The 19,908-nt window shown below is 45.2% G+C and overlaps 1 protein-coding gene across 1 annotated transcript in view; it reads left to right on the top strand.

Annotated features, from left to right (window-relative positions):
• Positions 1-10,356, top strand: part of LOC144768742 (serine protease 27-like) — a 100,273-nt gene extending 89,917 nt beyond the window's left edge. The window contains exons 5-6 of the mRNA XM_078652628.1: positions 2,456-2,625; positions 5,704-10,356. Of these exons, the coding sequence (XP_078508754.1) occupies positions 2,456-2,625; positions 5,704-5,988 (455 nt within the window). The 3' untranslated portion in view covers positions 5,989-10,356. The remainder of the gene's footprint in view (positions 1-2,455; positions 2,626-5,703) is intronic.
• Positions 10,357-19,908: the final 9,552 nt, after the last annotated feature.

Genomic DNA, 19,908 nt, shown 5'->3' with positions numbered 1-19,908 from the left:
TCTCAAAAGGTAGAAGCCCTGCAAAGCCTCAGTTCTATCTCCTACTCTGGAGCAAGAGGCTGGGGTGCTGGTGGGAAACACAGCTGAAAAACCACCCCCAGTAACAAAAACAGCCCCACCTGTCCAAAACCGGCCTCCACCCTTCCAGCCCACTGGGTAAATGCCCTGTGCCCACTACAGCCAGTCCGGACCTGATTCTAGTACAAACCCCTGGCTAGACTCACCACACACACATATGCACTATGGTGTGAAGTAGTGTGGTTGATGCAGAGCACCCAGGAAGTGTACGAGTGCTTCGAAGAGAGCAGCAGTGCCATATCGTTTTAGATATGGTGCTGTCCTGCTTTTTCTTCCTTTTAGACAACCCAGCACATTACGTTTGGTTGCTGCACTGCATTGCATGACGAAAATAATACATTTATCCCTTAGTATTTATCGATACCGAGGGTTGCAGTAATGATCAGGTGCGATATTGCAGCATCACTGTGAGTTGTTCAATTCAGAATGTGCCATGCCATTTGGAAACCATGTGTTTGGCACATGGTTTCAGCTTGGTTCACCTTTTTCTGAACAGTTTTCACGGTTCATTTTCTATCAGGTTTCTCCTTGCAACGTGTTACAGTGACGTGTACACAAAGGGCGGGTTTGCCTTTATAACTTTTAAATCTGATTGGGGTTGAAAGATGGAACTTACCATTTCCAGATGAAACTGGATTACAACCTCCCTCATTATAAGGCTCTTAGCCGTGTGGAGGGGTTAATAACACGTGTGAGAGGAACGATAGATGGAGACTGTATATATATATATATATATATATGTATATATATATATATATATATATATATATTCAAGCTCCAGACCGTGTCTTCTTAATCCTGCCAAAAAGACACGCAGCACTCGCGGGGTCAAAGCTTCGAGCGCCAAACTTTATTCAAACAAACGCGTTTCGGGAAAGACTCCCTTCGTCAGTGTCATAGAAAATGCATTTCGCTGCACCATTTTTTAAACACGAGAGTTGTCGGGAATTGACACAAACAAGGGACCAAGCCTCGTATTCTCATACGGGCGCCATCTTAGAACATGTTTGTCTAACATAGTTACATAATGCACTATCGTAAAATTTTTAAAGGGCATGTGGCAGCAATGTTACACACAATTCCCAAATAATTAAATCTCGCCGTGGATCGGCAATTGCAACACACAATCGTGTTGCCTTCTGTCCCAGCTCATAAACGTGTCCTCCTGATCAAATAGTACTGCATAGTATATTGGAGTGGTAAAGTTACAATAATGACACAGACTTGGTAATAAGTGTGTCATATAATTATATTCACCTTTGTATATTAAGTTGGACCATTTTCTTCTATTTAAAGGCCATAGTCCATGTAATTTCAAACTTCTCCCAATCTAGCCATGGATCGGCAATGGCAACCCGATGGTTGCCCACATACAAAACCACTCTAATAATATTTACTATGCCTCGTACAGCTGAATTGTTCCCGCACAATAAAATAACATATTCCAAGAGTCACCTCATCATCACAACCAATTTACACGCTCATATGGTACATTTTTCAGATAAGAGAAAAAAGAAAAGAAAAAAGAAAAAGAAAAAAGAGAGAAAACATTGTACCAAAATTCAGATCAGCAACACATAACAGTAATTCCATAATGTTACATATTGCGAAATGCATTTTCTATGACACTGACGAAGGGAGTCTTTCCCGAAACGCGTTTGTTTGAATAAAGCTTGGCGCTCGAAGCTTTGACCCCGCGAGTGCTGCGTGTCTTTTTGGCAGGATTAAGAAGACACGGTCTGGAGCTTGAATATTGGCGCGGTACACCGCCGCGCTGCAGCACCCGCCTTTGGAGTGACTCGCTATCGGTGTAACTTTGGAGCAGGATATATATATATATATATATATATATATATATATATATATATATATATATATATATATATATATATATATATATATATATTATTTTTTTTATTATTATTATTTTAGTGATTTATGCCCTTGGCAAAGTTGCTGAAAGGCAATTTATAACATTTCCTTCCTATTCTATGAATAATATCATATGTTCCTCATGTGCTTCCTCTTACAAATCTTACCTGGTAACCCCTTCACTACAGAACCCACCATTGTGATGGCCCCATAATTATTAATATCATAATATATTACATGAGTGAGGCCATTACTCACTATATAGGAAGGACTGTGGTGCTGTATTCCATATGCTATGGATCTTTACCTTTTGATGTAACTAAAAAATCAAGACTCTGTTACACCATATAGGATGTTACCAGATTCTCTCCACATGTTTTAGTTTAATGCATGCATGACAATGGGGGATGGAGGCATGTTTATTATTGTGCTGCACATGGACCTTCTAGACCCTCACTCAATACCATGTATGCAAAACTTATTGCAATGCCATGTTTCTTCCCAGGTGGTTCTACGTACCCCAAGGTACTGCAGAAGGTTGACCTCCCCATCATCGATACGAAGACGTGTGATGAGTGGTACCACCTCGACTCAACAGTGAGCTCCACCATCCCCATTGTGTATCCAGATATGATATGCGCTGGGTACAAAGAGGGCAATAAGGATGCCTGCAAGGTACGTAAACAAGGAAAAGCCAACATTCCTATGGTTATAGCTTATTACGTTTGAGCTCTCACACTCCAGAGTTGAGAAACCATGATCACCAATCATCAAAGCAGTGCTTAACTTGTAAAGCAGCTTGCACCACCCAGTGCCCCTGTTATCATTGCCAATGAATGTAATGAAAAAAAACTACTAACCATCTCTCTCTTGCCTGCAAGTGCAACAGTTCATATTATTCCAGGTCCCCAAAGCTAAAGGAATGGTTGGGAAGGCAGGTCTTATTTATTATTAATATATTTTGTATTCATAAACAACCATTGTTCTGTTCATCTCTAAATCATATGAGCAGTGCCACAATTTGGCAGACTATCGTAAGTGCAGTGTTGACAATTAAGTGCCGGTGCGAAGCTCAGGAAACCACTGGCTCAAATAAAGCGATGCATCAAAGTGTGGTCTTGACTCTGCCCATGCTTCTCTATAACACCTACATGCCCCTAGGTGAAAGAATACTGCTCTACAACACCTCTACTTCATTTCTCCGTTGACGTTTTAAGGGTTGCTCCTCTAGTGATGTTTAGAACAGTTAATTTTTCCAGTTCCTACATTAACTTTCACTGGCATAGTTCTCACACATACCCTCACAAAGTCTGGTGTGATGATGTTATGTTATAAGGGATACTTATACAGAGCATATGTACATACCGTGGTCCCTTGATGTGACGGTAATATAAAGTTCCTGACAGTAACATTGATAAATTAGCTGGAAAACAAAAAGCGCGTTGAGTGTTTTTTCTCCTGAAAATGCAATGGGAAGAGATAGGTTTAAGCTTAAGAGTCAGATTAGTCCATAGCTGAGAAGCTAAGATGTTGACAAATGTTCCATAATGCAATTTTTTTTTAACATAAAACATTCAATAGAAACCTACAGAGCCTGGAGATTGGTGTACTGAGATGACCTGCCTTTTTGACTTTTCTTGCTTACTGTTTAACCCAGGGCTGCAGATGATAGAAGGTCTGGGGTGTATGTTTGTGTGGCATCCACTTATATAATACGCAATGTCCTTGCCCCTATGTAGGCCAGACACACAGGGGCCTAGGATCTGCTAACCATTTCCAAGATCATAAAGGGGTGACCATTTTCATGACAGTTGCTAAGCAGAGAATTTCACAAAATTCTCAATTGATGATCCTAGCTTCAGCCTAATGTTACCAATGCCAGTTTTCGGATAATAGAGCACTGAGTCTGTCGTATATCAAGGGTGTAAATTTTGTAATTTAAAAATTATGTTTTGGAAGCAATGCAGAAGCAATCCATTTTTACACATCCTTTGTAATGTTCAGGTGAGACATTTAGTATAGATATGGGGTATCTATTGTCCAGAAGAGTTGGACCCATTCCAGAGATTCTGGATATCCAAATAAGATAAATTACATATATTGGATCCAAATGAAGCTCATGTACATTGTCTATGGTCATTCTGAAACAAAGGCATAGATCCAGCCATCTAGGACTTATCACTTGTCTTGAACAGGAGTATTTGCCCTAGGCCAGTAGATCTTATATACACCAGAGTTTAGGACTACTCACATGAGATCAAGATAACTCCTGTAAAATTAGTGCTTATACTGACATTCTCGCATGACTTGTCTCTCCTAGACCTGCTAGTCACACCTGTTGTAAAAGAACACGAGCCTTTGTCTCTTCATCTATAGCCACATGAATATTTGATTAAAGTTTGTGAGTGCCCTCTGCTGGTGTTTCACGAAAATAGGAGCGATACATTAATATCAGTAGTTTACTAATTAGAGAATTCTGAAAAAAGGCCACAATTTAAAGATCATGGCTACTAGTTCTAATACTATAAGCTGCTTAGAGCAACTGAACTTCCTGCTTTTTTTGTAGATTCAAATTTTACAGCAAAAGTGTTGGGACATTAAATTCAAAAAGAATTTAGGGCAATAGATTACCATACCTACCATACAGTAAGGGTGACTGTATATATCCTAAGCGGGGTGCACCGAACTCCCAAATTCACATTATTATTTAACAGTTCAGCACCCTGAATTGACCAAGTGTATCCCATATATTAGCAAGGGTTCAGCAAAATTCTCACAAGCAATCACTGTATATAAAACATATTCATTACAGTACAAAATGTTCTTCAGATGTATTTTGTTATCAATTCTTCATTCATTTTCTTCTGCTGTTACTCAGTTAAAACCATAGCCAAACCGTTTCGTCCTCTTGGACTTCTTCAGGGCTCCCATAGATTTACTTCATAAATATACGTGTAAAACTCATACATCTCCACTGTGATGTACATAAAATGTACACTCCACACAAAGAGCACTACTCATAGACCACTGAGTTTCCAACCTTAGTAAACAAACTTAAGAAAGTAAATACAATTAAAACACCTCTTGTAATTCTTTGTTCTCTTCTGTAATCAACTTTTGAATTTTTCTATTATGAAAGCATATCCAATCATGCACTTCTTGATCTCAGTCAGTAAAGCTCACACATAAATGAATACTGTTAAATCTCTAACAATGTTACATCACATTGCTTATATTCAATGTCAATATTTCAGTGAAATGAAAGCTTCGTTGCCCTTGCTTCTTTTCCCAATGTGTTTCGGGTTTCATAACTCTTAATCTAGGGAACTGCAAAGATAACATTTAAGTATTTATACAATCTAATCCGTACCCAACGGGAACAGTATTTACACAACCCAAATAAATAAACCCAGTGTCCATTAAATCATTGATAACAGAATGTGTCTAGTTTTAATACAATTTCCAGTGCACACCTGAATCAAATATTTAAAATTATATATTTTTTTTTAGAAAAGTGTGTCTGATGCTTTCTCTGTGTTTGTTATTGTGGTGCTTCTATCCTTGTGTCACTATGTATGTGTTTATTTATGGGCTTCTGCTTATCAACCTGTTATTCATGGATCCAGCTTCTTGCTTTCCTGCAACGCTTGTGGTACAGGTGGGCTTTCTGTCATTAATGTTGCATTTGATTTGTGTTTGTGCAGAAGTTAGTCAGTGATTGCTCTTCTCTGATAGACATTTCTCTTTCTCCAGGGAGATTCCGGGGGTCCGCTCGTTTGCAAGTGGAACAGCACCTGGTTGCTGGCGGGAATCGTGAGCTGGGGCTATGGATGCGCTGCCGCCAACAGGCCAGGGGTCTACACACGTGTTACATCCTATACCGATTGGATCAAACAGTACATTCCCAGCATTACTTTGAATGCAGAAAATACAGTCCTAGTCAACGTCAGCCGAGGGCACAAACTATTCTCTGGTCTGTCCAGAACTTTGGGCATAGCGATGCCTGTTATGACAGTGTTACTGCTGGCGCTTCTCTGACACTCTGACCTCTTCTGACACCAAGACGTTGCAAATGTAAAATTTCAGAGGATGTTCTTACACCTAGCCACAGATCTGGATCCTCAGGGAAGAAGAGAGGTGTCATGGACATAATGCGCTTCGACTGAAGGAGACATCCATGCCATCTCGTACAATCAACTTACATAGGTGCCAAGATCCCATAGGAGGAACTTCCTATATATTCAATCAAAATGTGATAAAGTGGTGGCTGAGATTGCCTTTCTTTCGGCTGGGACGGCTAGAACCAAACATACAATTTCAAATTACAAAAGTAACAAATTGTTTTGTGACCAAATTTAAGTCTAGATGATTGTAAAAATCCACAAATGAAAACATGTCAATGCCTCGAAGTGTGCCTTAATTCCCTCCTCCATTCCTCCATCCCGCTGTCCATGTTCTGCCACCTCTGCCTGTCTCTATCATGTGCCTCCGGGACAAGATCAACAGACCCCAAGGCATAGTGCTGACCCTCGAAGGCAGTGAGTTGTTGTCCTTCAAAATCCACCCCCACTGGTCGAGTTTATTATATACTTTGGCGCCCCCTGAGGTATTGACTTATATGACAGACTAAACTGCTGGATCGTGAATGAGGCTCACCAGATGCAAGAATGATAGCAGAGCCCACAATGTCATGAGATGGCCATTTGTCTTTTGTTTCATTCATCAGCACATGAAACAATCACTTTGCGCAATGCCGACACTGCTGTTCCTTTTCTTTTATCCGTGGAAGGGAAAGTCAACTGTTATGGTTTTATATTTACCATTATCAAAAATGAAATACATTTTTTATTAAAATAATGTCTTTATTTTCATACAACTGTAACAGTTGACCTCAATTAAGTCTGGGTTATTGTGAAAATCCGAAAACATATTCAGACCTCAATTTGAGCTTTTATTCTCTCCTACATTTCCCTATGGTGCTCTTCAATTTCTCCTGTCTCATTGTTTTTTGCACCTTTTTCAGGCCCTACATCAACGAACCCCATTTGCTTGCCAAACAAAAGCATTCTTTCCCGCCCCTCAACATCCCCTCCAATGCTAAGATGTCCAGGTGCCCAAAAAGGCAAAGTAGGCACCGGACTATGGGACCCACTCCTTTTAGGGCCACCCGCTGCAAAGGATCAAAATAATATTTATTTGAACTTGAAAGAAAATGACAAACAAGCTTTCTTAAATTGTTTCCAAAAGATAGAAAACATGAATCAACTCAAAGAAACAAAAACTTTACATTAAAGACTCAATAGAGAACATAATGTGTTGTACCCATTAACAATTGAAAGTACATAAACCTGAGACATCAGATTCACATAACAGGTTGTGTCTTAAAAGCTCATCTTCTGGCAACGGTCAGTTTATTAAAAAAAAATCTGGTGCAAACTACGTATGTGTTAATTATTAAAATTGCTGGTTGGTAAAATTAAAAACGTATTAAGAATTAATTTGCAGGGTGGGAGCAGTAACTGAGATGGTACTACTGGTGGTAAACTCACACAACCGTAACATTGTCAGTATTTAACACTGACGTGGCACTGTTACGAGGAAGGCCTTACACTGTCAGTAAATCACACTGATGAGGCACAGCTAAAAGTAGGGCCCTTACACTATCTGATGTGACACTGTTATGAGTAGGACCAGTACACTTTCAGTACCGCACACTGGCATGGCACTGCTCTCAGGAGTGTTCTCACATTGTCAGTATTTCACACTGGCGTAGTACTGCTACAAGGAAGGCCCTTACACTGTCAGTATTTCACACTGACATGGCACTGCTACAAGGAGGGTCCTCATACTGTCAGTATTTCACACTGACGCAGAACTGCTACGAGGATGGGCCTCACACTAAGAGTGAACTGCAGGGAAGGACCAGCACATTACGAGCAGTGAAATCAAACCCGCACATCTGTTTTGTGAGGGAAACTAGACTGTTTGCCTCTTCTGGGACTTAACCACAGTCTGCTATGAAAATTCGCTTGCAAAGATCACGTGTGATTTTCTATTGTGGCTATAATTAATATTTTATGCTGAATGGAGAGAGGGAGAAGGAAGTCAGTCAGTCAGTCAAATACACTTTATTCGATTTGTTAAAAATCATAAAAGACATAAAACATTTATATACAAATATAAAATCACATATTTCATAAATTTACAAAATCCGGGCAGAGACGTTGTATACAGTAATAGGACACAGATGCAATACAGGCCAGTGTTTAGGTGGTGACTCTACAAAACTATACAAAGCCCCTCGATGTCACCATTTTTGTTTTGGTTCTATAAGCCGCCACTAAAAAACTAGCCACACCAAATATGATGGGGGTACTGCCCAAGGACTGTAGGTAAACTAGAGCTGGCCTGACTTGAACAAAGCCGGCTTCTATTAAAATTGGTACCAGATATTTTTTCCAGGAGTCCGAATATAAACCACAAAACATAATAAAGTGCATGGTGTCCTGTGGGGAGAATTTATCACATTTACAAGGGGGGCCCCCTTCTGGTTTGCTCCAGGATTGATAACTACCTAAAAAGTAATGGATTAAATTAAATCTAAATTTGGTTAACAGGTATCTGTGGAAGGACTTGGTTACAATTCTGAGGTAAGGCTCAAGAGAAGGAGAAATTAATAACATATAATGTAGTCTGATAGTTGGTTTAATCAGTTCTTGCTCCTCGCGAGCCAATCTAGCCTTATCCATAAAGTGCATTTTAGGCCAGTTAATGTCCTCCCTCCTGATACAAGATGGGGAATTAAATAGTTCCGGTCGTCCTAGCTGTAAAAAGGTGTGTCTCACATACTCCAGCCAGGGTATTCTCTTTGCGTGGTCCAGAGACATAACATCATACAGAATAGCATGGTTAAGTGTTAGTTCATCATTAAGCCTTGTCTTCAACCAGAATATTAAAGGAGCCAATCTAAGTTTATCCGTTACATAGTCTAAACCCACCTCCCGTGAATCGAGAAGGTGGGGGTGGACTGGGGGACGGAAAGAAGAAGTCTCAAGAACTTTTTTTCCACTGTTTGAATTTTTCCTGTGACACATACCCCCATAGTGAGGACCCATACATGACTATTGAAATGCACTTGGAGTGGTACATTTTTAAAAGGGCCTCCTGTTTGTGAACCCCATAAGGGCTGAAGTGGCTCTCACCAATGATAAACTCTTTATCTTAATTTGGGGTCCCCACGAGCCCTTCTCATCAAAGGTAACCCCCGAGGTAGGGAAAAACTGTCACCCTAGACACTGCCTCTCCCTTACAAAAAAAGGGTGTGAGTTTACCCTTGTTTCTATGGCAGCCCACCACCATCGTATGAGATTTCTTCGCATTGATTTTTAGATCCAGTTGGTCCATAAAGGCACCAAATGAGTCCAATAAACGCTGAAGGCCTAGCCCGGTACGTGCTATCAGGACTGCATTGTCCGCGTATAGGAGAGCCGGAATTCTAACTTCTCCTACACGCGGAACGTCCCCCTCCACTGCCTCAAGATGTTTACCCAGGCCATTTATATAATGAATGAATGAAATCAAATTTGTATTGCGCAAACTTTGCCCAAGGGCATCAAGGCGCATCAGATGGAATAGCTGAATAGAAAGGTAAGGCCGGGGGAAGCTTATAGGTAGGCTTCTGTGTAGAGCCAGGTCTTTAAGGCTTTGCGGAAGAGAGCGAAGGACACAAGTCCCTTGAGTTCGTTTGGCAGTAGGTTCCAGAGTTTCGAGGCAAGGGCAAAGAAGTGGGGGCCAAGATGCAGCCCTGTCGCACTCCTCTCTCCGACTTAAAACGGCTGGTACACCTACCCTCCTTGGTGACCCGCACTGTAGCAAACAGTTCCTGGTGGAGGGATGCCATAAAATTCACAAGCGGTTTGTCAACCCCAGACTCCAATAGGACTTCCCATAGTTTCGACCTATTCACTAAGTCGAAAGCCGAGGAGAGGTCCATGAAAGCCAGAAACAAAGACCCCTCCTTGGCAACCGTATATTTAGATATTAACAAGTGTAGGTTGGAGCACTGGTCCAGGGTGCCTCTCTTCTCGCTGAAGCCATACTGAGTGTTTGATAAGCCTCCACTCCTCTCAATGTTTCCTCTAAGTTTATATAGTAAGACTCTGCGAAGATCTTTATTGCAGAGTCTAGGAGGGAAATGGGCCTATAACACCCTGGGTCATCACGTTGGCCCTTTTTAGAGATTGGCACAATGATTGAAGTAGACCAACCTCTAGGGAAGACATTACCATTTGCAGCTGTGAAAATGTGGGTTAGGACCCCTGCCCAAGGTTTTGGGGAATGCCTGTAAAAATCGTCCGGGACCCCGTCCGGCCCAGGGGTTTTCTTCTTGGATGTCTCCAGGATTGCTCTCTCTAAGTTAAAAGATAGGGGTGCACACTCTGAGGCCACCCACGGCTTCTTAAGGGCGCCAGATTCCTTATCGCCATACACCACTCTAAAATGGCTAAGCCACTTGTCATCTGGGATAACACAATCCAAGACTGTGTTGTCCACATCTGAAAAGAAGGGTTGATTGACTGTGGCCCAGAACTGAGAACTGTCACGAAGTACATCACTGGACAGTAATTTTTCCCATGCCATGTTTTTTATGTCCTTTTTCCTCCCGTTGATTGTGGCCTTGTATTCCTTTCTTAGGGAGGCCACCGCTATCCTATCTCTCGGGTTAGTTTTTAAGGCTGCCATTAATGCCTTATGGGCTTTGGAGCACTTGACGTCAAACCATCTATGTTGCTTCTTCCTCCACTGGGATGGTTTGGCCGTCAAGGCTCCAGAAATTTGAGCACAAATGCATTCAAAGGCCCCCATGACCTCATGAGCTGGGGCGAGGTGATACTGGCAAATCGCCATATACGCCTCGATGGTAGGGAGTAATTCATCCATGAAGTTCCCGGGGACTACGTTTGCCCATTTAAGCCATCTCCCTTGGTCTGTGGGGCATAGGGCAGGACCCGGAACACCAGGGCGAGACTTGGTTTCCATATAGTCTCCCCAGAGCGCCTTAAGCCAAACCGGGTTGTGATCACTATAAGTTGAGACTATTGCATTATAGGACACAACCCTGTGTAAAATACCCGGAGTCAGGAAAATATAATCAAGTATGGAGCCGGGGACAGATCCTTTATACGGGACAGTTCTTGCCCCTCCCTCAGTAATGCAGGCTTCCTACAGGTTATGGTTAGCAAGCAACTCCTCAAGGGCCTCCCCCGACTTAGTATGCTCAAAATGGGGGGTCCCTGTGCCCAACGGACCCACCTGTTCTCCTAAAAAACACAGATCTCTGCATGGGTGAACATTAAAATCTCCTAGTAAGATAAACTCGAAATTAGTGTGATCATTATTTTGACTGAACATGGTAAGGAAGTGATCCAAAGCACCTATATGGTCATTTCCCTTATCCCTATCCCAGGAATTATAAAAATTAATTAAAACAATTTTACAACTGGGTGAAGCTACCCACTCAACAATTAGAAGGTTCGGCGAACCACTTTGAACCATCTTAAAGGTGCCCTTAAGATTGAGTGAGAATAAAAACATAAGGCCACCCTTTGCCCTTCCGGCCGTACTCTGGACAGCCGGGATAGCAAAGCTGGTAAAACCATCTAACCAAAAGTTGGGAGAGGTGTCCCAGGTTTCTTGAGGAGAAGGAAGTCATCTTAGGTTTTCAGCAAGAACAGACCTATGTTTTTGCTTGTGTAGCTTTATGCTACTTTAAAAAAAGAAAAATGCTACTTGACCCGTGGTTGGAGTGCCTCCTACTGAAGACTCCGACAGCCAACCCCATTTCTAATTATACCCTTTCCCAATGCTTCTTAGAGTGAGGTTGCCCTTGTTAAGGTATTGTAAGGAAAGATGGCTTGCTCATGCTCGTTAAAGAGAATCATCTGATAAAATGTAACATTATTTTATTTTTCTGATCGTCTGCATTACCATCCTAGAGCTTGTTGTTTGTTTTGTATTATATAGGGTAAATCTCTTCAGGAGATTTAGACTTATTGTGGTTTCTCTGTATTTTTACATGACCATGTTGAGATTGATCTACATTGTTTTGTTTCTAAATTTATAATTTAACCCTATTAAACCTGAATCACAGTGTCAAGTGGATTAATATGTGTGCACTGTACTGAGGTGTTAATAAGTGATTTTCTCCCTTCATCTCTCAGGCTTCTAGAAAGGTCGTCCCTCTGAAGATAAATGAGTTAATGGGTCTAGGCTTCTACATTTACATTGCCCTTGTGGCACATTTACGCTACCTTCACTTTTGTGATGCTCCCGAGGTGCAGTGTGCCGGCTCATATTTCCAAGGGCATGCATAGCTACCTTGCTGACTTTTCATGGCCATGTAACTATGGAGTAAGGCAATGCCTTACTTTGCGTGGAAGGGCGTTCCATGGGTGTTGTCAATCAATCAATCAATCATGCCATTTGTATAGCGCACTACTCACCCGGGAGGGTCTCAAGGCGCTTGGGGGGAGGGGTATGCTACTGCTCGAACAGCCAGGTCTTGAGTTGTTTCCTGAAGGCGAGATGGTCCTGGGTCAGCCGAAGGTGGATGGGGAGGGAGTTCCAAGTCTTGGCAGCCAGGTAAGAGAAGGATCTTCCTCCGGCGGTGGCTCTTCGGATGCGTGGTACGGCTGCGAGGGCGAGGCTGGTGGACCGTAGCTGGCGGCTGGGCGTGTAGAAGGTCAGGCGGTCGTTGAGGTACTTGGGGCCCAGGTCGTGGAGAGACTTGTGTGCGTGGGTGAGGAGCCGGAACGTGATCCTCTTGTCGACGGGGAGCCAGTGCAGGTTCCTCAGGTGGCTGGAGATGTGGCTGCGTCGGGGGACATCCAGGATGAGTCGGGCGGAGGCGTTCTGGATGCGCTGGAGTCTTTTCTGTAGCTTGGCTGTGGTTCCGGCGTAGAGGGCGTTTATGTAGTCCAGTCGGCTGGTGACGAGTGCCTGGGTGACAGTCTTCCTGGTCTCGGTCGGGATCCAGCGGAAGATCTTGCGAAGCATACGCAGGGTGTTGAAGCACGATGAGGAGACGGCGTTGACTTGTCTGGTCATCGAGAGGGAGGGGTCCAGGATGAAGCCCAGGTTGCGTGCGTGGTCGGTTGGCTTGGGTGCGGTGCCCAGGGCTGGGGGCCACCAGGAGTCGTCCCAGGCGGAGGGCGAAGATCCCAGGATGAGGACTTCCGTCTTGTCCGAGTTCAGTTTCAGGCGGCTGTCCTTCATCCACTCGGCGACGTCTTTCATCCCTTCGTGTAGGCAGGTTCTGGCGGTGTCGGGGTCTCTGGTGAGGGAGAGGATCAGCTGGGTGTCGTCGGCGTAAGAGATGATGTTGAGGTTGTGCTGGCGTGCGATGGCTGCGAGAGGTTTCATGTAGATGTTGAAGAGGGTGGGGCTGAGTGAAGATCCTTGCGGGACGCCGCAGATGACTTCGGTGGCCTCGGAGCGAAACGGGGGGAGGCGGACTCTTTGTGTTCTTCCGGCAAGGAACGAGATGATCCACTCCAGTGCCTTCTCTTGGATCCCGATGTTGCAGAGGCGCTGGACTAGGGTGCGGTGGCAGACCGTGTCGAACGCAGCGGAGAGGTCCAGGAGGATGAGGGCCACTGTTTCCCCCTTGTCGAGCAGGGTCCGGATGTCGTCGGTGGCTGCGATGAGGGCGGTCTCGGTGCTGTGGTTGGCTCTGAAGCCGGACTGCGAGGGGTCGAGGGATCCGTTCGTCTCGAGGAAGGCGGTCAGCTGTCTGTTGACGATCTTCTCGATGACTTTAGCAGGAAAAGGGAGGAGCGAGATGGGGCGGAAGTTTTTGAGATCGGTGGGGTCCGCTGTAGGTTTCTTCAGGAGGGCGCTGATCTCGGCGTGCTTCCAGCTCTCCGGGAAGGTGGCGGTGTTGAAGGAGGCGTTGATGATGTTCCGGAGTTGGGGTGCGATGGTGGAGTCGGCCTTGTTGAAGACGTGGTGTGGGCAGGGGTCGGTCGGTGATCCGGAGTGGATGGTGTTCATCGTGCGGGCTGTGTCTTCGGTGGTCACCGTGGTCCAGGTGCGAAGGGTGGTGGTGGGGGGCGTTGGTTCGATGGTTGGGTGCGTGGGTGGGGCGCCGCAGCTGTTGTGGATGTCGGCGATCTTGCGGTGGAAGAACGAGGCGAGGGAGTCGCAGAGGTCTTGTGACGGAGTGATGTCGTTGGTGCCGGTGCTGGGGTTGGAGAACTCCTTGACGATAGTGAAGAGCTCTTTGCTGTCGTGGGCGTTGTTGTCCAGTCGTTCCTTCAGGGATTTCTTCTTGGTGGTGCGGATGAGCTGGTGGTGCTTGCGGGTAGTGTGTTTGAGGGCGGTCATGTTGTCGGTGGACCGGTCGAGGAGCCAGGCTTTCTCGAGGGTGCGGCAGGTCTTCTTGGAGTCCTTGAGGTCGTCGGTGAACCAGGATGCCTTCTTGCTTCTGGGTCTGCTGGGAGGGTTCTTTAGTGGCGCGAGGTCGTCGGCGCAGGCTGTCAGCCACTGTGTGAAGTTGCGGGCTGCTTCGTTGGGGTCCGTTGTGTTGGCGGGTGGGCTCTGGCTGAGGGAGGTGGTGAGCTGGTCTGCGGTGATCTTGCTCCAATTCCTGTGAGGTACCTGTTGCGGGTGGTGGTGGGTCGTGGATCTTTTGAAGCTGAAGTGGACGCAGCTGTGGTCGGTCCAGTGGAGTCCGGTGGCGTGGCTGAAGGTGATGTACTTGCTGGAAGATAAGACGGGATCAAGCGTGTGGCCGGCGTAGTGGGTGGGGGTGTTGACCAGTTGCTTGAGTCCACCTGAGTGGTGGGTGTACCCATGGTTTTTGATACTGCCCCAGATTTACAACTTTAAATCTGGGGCAGCACCAAAACTAACACCTTTCCAAAGCAGGCATGAGGAGAAATGTTTACATTTCTCCTCATTTTTTCTTCATTCCACGTGTGCTGCATTCTGAAACACACAGAATGGGGAAAATGCCTCCTTTAATTGTTTTGTGCAGGATTGTGCAAATGTGTGCCTGCATTGGCGCTTGGCTGCAGTTTGTGAGCTGGCAGAAAGGACAGGAATGCTTGGTATCTTGTAGATATATCGCATTCTTGCACTTTTCTTTTGACATGGGGTAGCGCAGCTAGAAGACTTGTGGCGCTGCCCTACACCAAAATATTGTAAATATGCCCCACTGTTTTTGTGCCTTGTGAGGTACCTAATGTGGGCAAATCAGTTTAAGAAGTAAAAGAAAAAAGAATTTGTTTGGCAGGAGTCCCGAATAAGTTGTAAAATAATGACCGTTCCTCCTGTTCATCATCATCACCAACATTTACTGATGGAACAACCGTTAAAGTTTCCAGTGTGATTAGCAAAACCCAAGAGGTGGCGGTGTAGGCATAACCCTGCTCATAAGGGAGACCATCCTAATTTTGTAGGTAACATCATGCTCAACGGTCTGAACAAATTATTGCAACTACACAATATATAGTCTGAGTTATTCATTCACCTCAGCCCTCATCCAATATCACATGTTAAATTTGGAGACCAACTGTCCATATACAGTTCATTCTTACGGTCTAATGCATGTTTTTTTACACTGCAAGACAATGTTAGTGCTCATCTCATACAACCAAGATTGTTGTTCTATATACCTGGCGGAAGCACATCATGTGTGTATCACAGGTGGGTAGTCTGCTACCTGCCTCCCAGGTATAACTACCTTGCCATGAGGATGTGTCACCATGACTACTACTCATAATCACTCTCAGTTTGTACACACTGATACTTTTTACTTCGATGCAGCAACAATGCCATGATATTCTCCAAAAAGCGTAAAGGCACTACTTGCAGGCGTGAGGGAAATCTTGCCCTCCCAAGTTTATCTATGGGAAGACGAATGGACATGGTCAGGCAGAGATAATTCACTCAGGCGCCCGCACGGACCCCTGCCCGCCACACATCTTCCACAGAGCTAGCACTGCCATAGCACCCGAACCATCAATGCCACCTTCGAATCCGGCACATCCCCCGATGACAGCCACAGTCAACATCTACATTCTCCTAGGCCAGGGCCAAACGGCGGCCCTCATCTTACTAGACCTCTCTGCAGCCTTAGACACGGTCTCCCATTGCACTCTCACCACCAAACTAAACAACACCGGAATACAGGGAACGGCCCTTGACTGGATCCGCTCTTTCCTCACCGGCAGAACACCAAGAATCAGACTCCCGCCTTTCCTCTCCGAACCCACAGAGATCAACTGCGAAGTACCCCAAGGATCATCTCTCAGCCCCAAGCTCTTCAACATCAACATGGCCCCCCTCACCGTCATCCTCAGACAACATGGACTCAGCATAGTATCCTATGCCGACGACACCCAGCTCATCCTCTCCCCCACAAAGCAACCCAACAAGACCTGACTCAGCTTCCAGGAAGGAATGAAAGACGTTGCATTCTGGATGAGCAGCAGTTTTCTGAAGCTCACCTCGGAGAAAAAATAAATGTAAATGTAAAATGTAGACAGAAGTCTTCATCCTCGGACCCACCCCCTCAGCATGGGACAACACCTGGTGGCCTACTGCCCTCAGCAACCCCCTCCCTCTCATGGACCACACCCAGAACCCCGGCATCATACTCAACTCCTCCCTCACCATGACCCGACAGATCAACACCGTCTCCTCCACGTGCTTCAACACCCTCTGCATCCTTCGGAACACCTTAAAGTGGATTCCCCCCGAATCCAAAAAGACCGGCACCCACGCATTCATAACAAGCAGACTGGACTACGGAAATGCCCTCTCCTAAAACTCGAGACCATCCAGAACGCCATGGCCAGACTCGCCCTCGGCATAACACGACATGAACACATCACCCAGACCCTACGAGACCTCCACTTGCTCCCCGTCAAGTAGAGAGTAACCTTCAAGCTACTCACTCATGCCTACAAATCCCTCCACAACACCGGACCCCAATACCTCAATGAAAGAGTCTCCTTCCACGTACCCAAGAGAAACCTTAGCTCTGCTGACCTCGCTGAAACCCCGCGCATCCGCAGAGCTAGAGCGGGTGGAAGAGCCTACTCCTACATCGTGGCAAAGATCTGGAACGAGCTCCCGCTCAACATCAGATGTTCTCCCACTCTGCACACCTTCAGGAAGAGACTCAAGACCTAGCTCTTTGGCTGAATTGGAGCTGCACACCCTCCCACCCCCCAGCTCCTTGAAACCCTCACGGGTGAATAGCACGCTTCACAAATTCTTGATTGATTGATTGATTGATTTCATGTCAAACGTTAGCCAACAACACTTCACAACTTAGGCTCAAAGGCAGTTTCATCAGAACGGGGATGGTGGGGTGGGGGGAGGGGGTGAAAATAGTTACAAATAAACGTACCTTTTCTTTTCTGCAGCACGCCACTCTTCCGTTCTCACTCTGCTGGCAGCACTGGAAGCACAGAGGCTCCCAGACTCTACCAGCCAATCCCCACACTGCTGATGCAGCATTGTGGTTGGTCTGAGCAACTTGTTTGGCTGTTCAGGCAGTGTCTGTGAGCCTGGGCATGTTCTCCACTGGGCAGTGCAAAACGCAGCCCGGTGGAGTACATGCTAAGTGTGCATGACTTTTTGGCCGGCCCAAGAGGGCTGACCAAACCTTCATGTGAACTTACTACGTGCAAACTACTCTGCCTTCTCTGACAGCTGCAAGCCCAGCCCAGCCCTGCCCGACCTGGATCCGAGTCAGTACAGAAAAATAAAATGATAATGACTTCTTGGTATTATCATTTTATTTTTATTTTGTACTGCTCAACGAGCAGTGGGGTGATGCTCCTCCACCTTCATGGAGGAGCCGCCACTGCTTAGGCCACGGCACATGACGCCAACAAGTCATTCCAACTGGCCCCTCTATATGTAACCAAGAATGGAGGACGCATAGATGCCTATTCGATGTCAGTCTGAGTTTCCTCTGACCGACACCGTGGTGGAAACGGGCCTGACCGACCGCCGGTCAGCGCTCCCGACTGCCTGATTATGATGCGACCACACATGGTGCAGTTGCATTTCCACATTTCCCCATGGTTGCGTGTGTTACGGCTGTAAACTAACCGTAGTACATGCTCCCATAGGGATACGTGAGGTTGTGTTAATCCCTGCACCAAGGTGCCTGCCACATGGTGCAGGGATTAACAGGGGGGCAACATAGGTGCCCCCTTGGCCTTCAACCGGAGGCCACAAGAGAAAAGGGACCCTGTTAAGGGGCCCCAAAACACGCTTTCCGAAAGGTTTTCCATGCCAGAAAGGCCAGCATGGAAACCCTGCCAGAAACCGTGCATCGTAATCCGGATGGCGTAAACCGCCATCCAATTGGATTACAGGCCAGCACCGTCTGGCCAACGGGCTTCTTGAGCCCGTCAGAAGCCAGCTGGAATGACTGACTGGTTTCAATTCCATATCGGAACTAGAATCAGAAGGTCAGAATTGAAACCAACAATGTTGGTCGTACAGCCTCCGACCTGAGGTCAGAGGCTTTACGACCAACATCATAATCAGCCCTTGAATGCCAATCAGGGTGAGCCATACTCAATTTCAATCCTATGTGAACTCTTTCAAGGGCCTCCTACAGACAGCTCAATCAACAAAGCCTTGCCCTGATTCATTCACCGAAGCATAGCATCACTAGCCTTGGCATCTGATGTGGCTAATTCATCCCACTTGCAATCAGGTCAGATGATTTTTTTTTTAATTTTACATACTGTGCCACCGAATTAGTATGGTTCTCACATATACTGTTCCTTTGTCCTAGACAGAAACATAGGGAGCTTCTTTGGGCACTGGAGCCATGGAGAACCTTCTCCAGGGCTCCACAATAACCTAAACACCATGGGTTGCTTATGATTACTCTGCTGCTAACCATATATTGTTTCTCACCAACGGCTAATATATGTTTCACACACAGATACCATCATGTCCTAGTCCTAAAGAGATCCCAGAGTCATGTGAGGGTCAAAACATGTCAACAGAAAACCAGCAAGAGGGAATGACACTTCATTAGTATACAGAGACCAGACAGGAGATCTTTGCAGGAGGCTTGTGCACTGTGCTGCAATATAACAATGCAGCCTCCTAAGGAACAATACACTGTGTATAGAAATGAAAAGTCAAGGTTTTAATTGACCTTTTAGTTTTCTTCTTGACTACTTTCACTTCTGGCAGCAATCACAAAGGTTGAGCTTTTTCTCTCCCACAGTTGTAATATTTAATTTTATGATGTGATTGTTCTCAAATTGAATATACTCTTTCAATTGCACAGCACCATAATAGTGTGTTGTGTTAAAAATGCATTGAAAAGATTTGCTTCAAGTAATTTGACTTAGTACAAATAAACAGGATAGATTTAGATTGGAAACATGTTGAGGGCAGTTTATTTCAATTCTCAAAGTATTCAATGGTCCAACCCTCTTCTGGTCGTATAAGGATCTAAACCCATTATGTTAGCAATATAAGTGTCAGGCACTGTGCATATACTAGGTTTTATGTATACAAGGAAAATAGTGGTGGAGTTATTAAAATATTCTGGTATTTACTGTGATCAGCCGCAAACTCATACCCTGTTTGTAGGGCAGCATTCACAATACATATTGGGCTGCCCAAGTGGTATGATATGAAATACATTGCTGTTTGTTTTACCATGTTTATATTTGCATTAGCCATGGAACTGTTTAAAAGGGAAAACACATTTCTATTCCTTGCCCAGTCACACACAGATCCCTTGGACTGGTTTCCGCCGGGGCAATGGGTAGGCAGAAGATATATGATGGTGGCCTGGTGCAGCGGTCCAAAGGTGGACCCCCAAATTGATTGGGCCAGAGTTGGCATCAAAATGACAAGGAATATAGCTGCATATCTGGTACATTTTAAATGATTTTTATGGCATTA

The sequence above is a fragment of the Lissotriton helveticus genome, chromosome 7 (assembly GCF_964261635.1).
Source record: "Lissotriton helveticus chromosome 7, aLisHel1.1, whole genome shotgun sequence".
NCBI lineage: Eukaryota > Metazoa > Chordata > Amphibia > Caudata > Salamandridae > Lissotriton > Lissotriton helveticus.
This window is presented reverse-complemented; position numbering and strand designations above follow the sequence as displayed.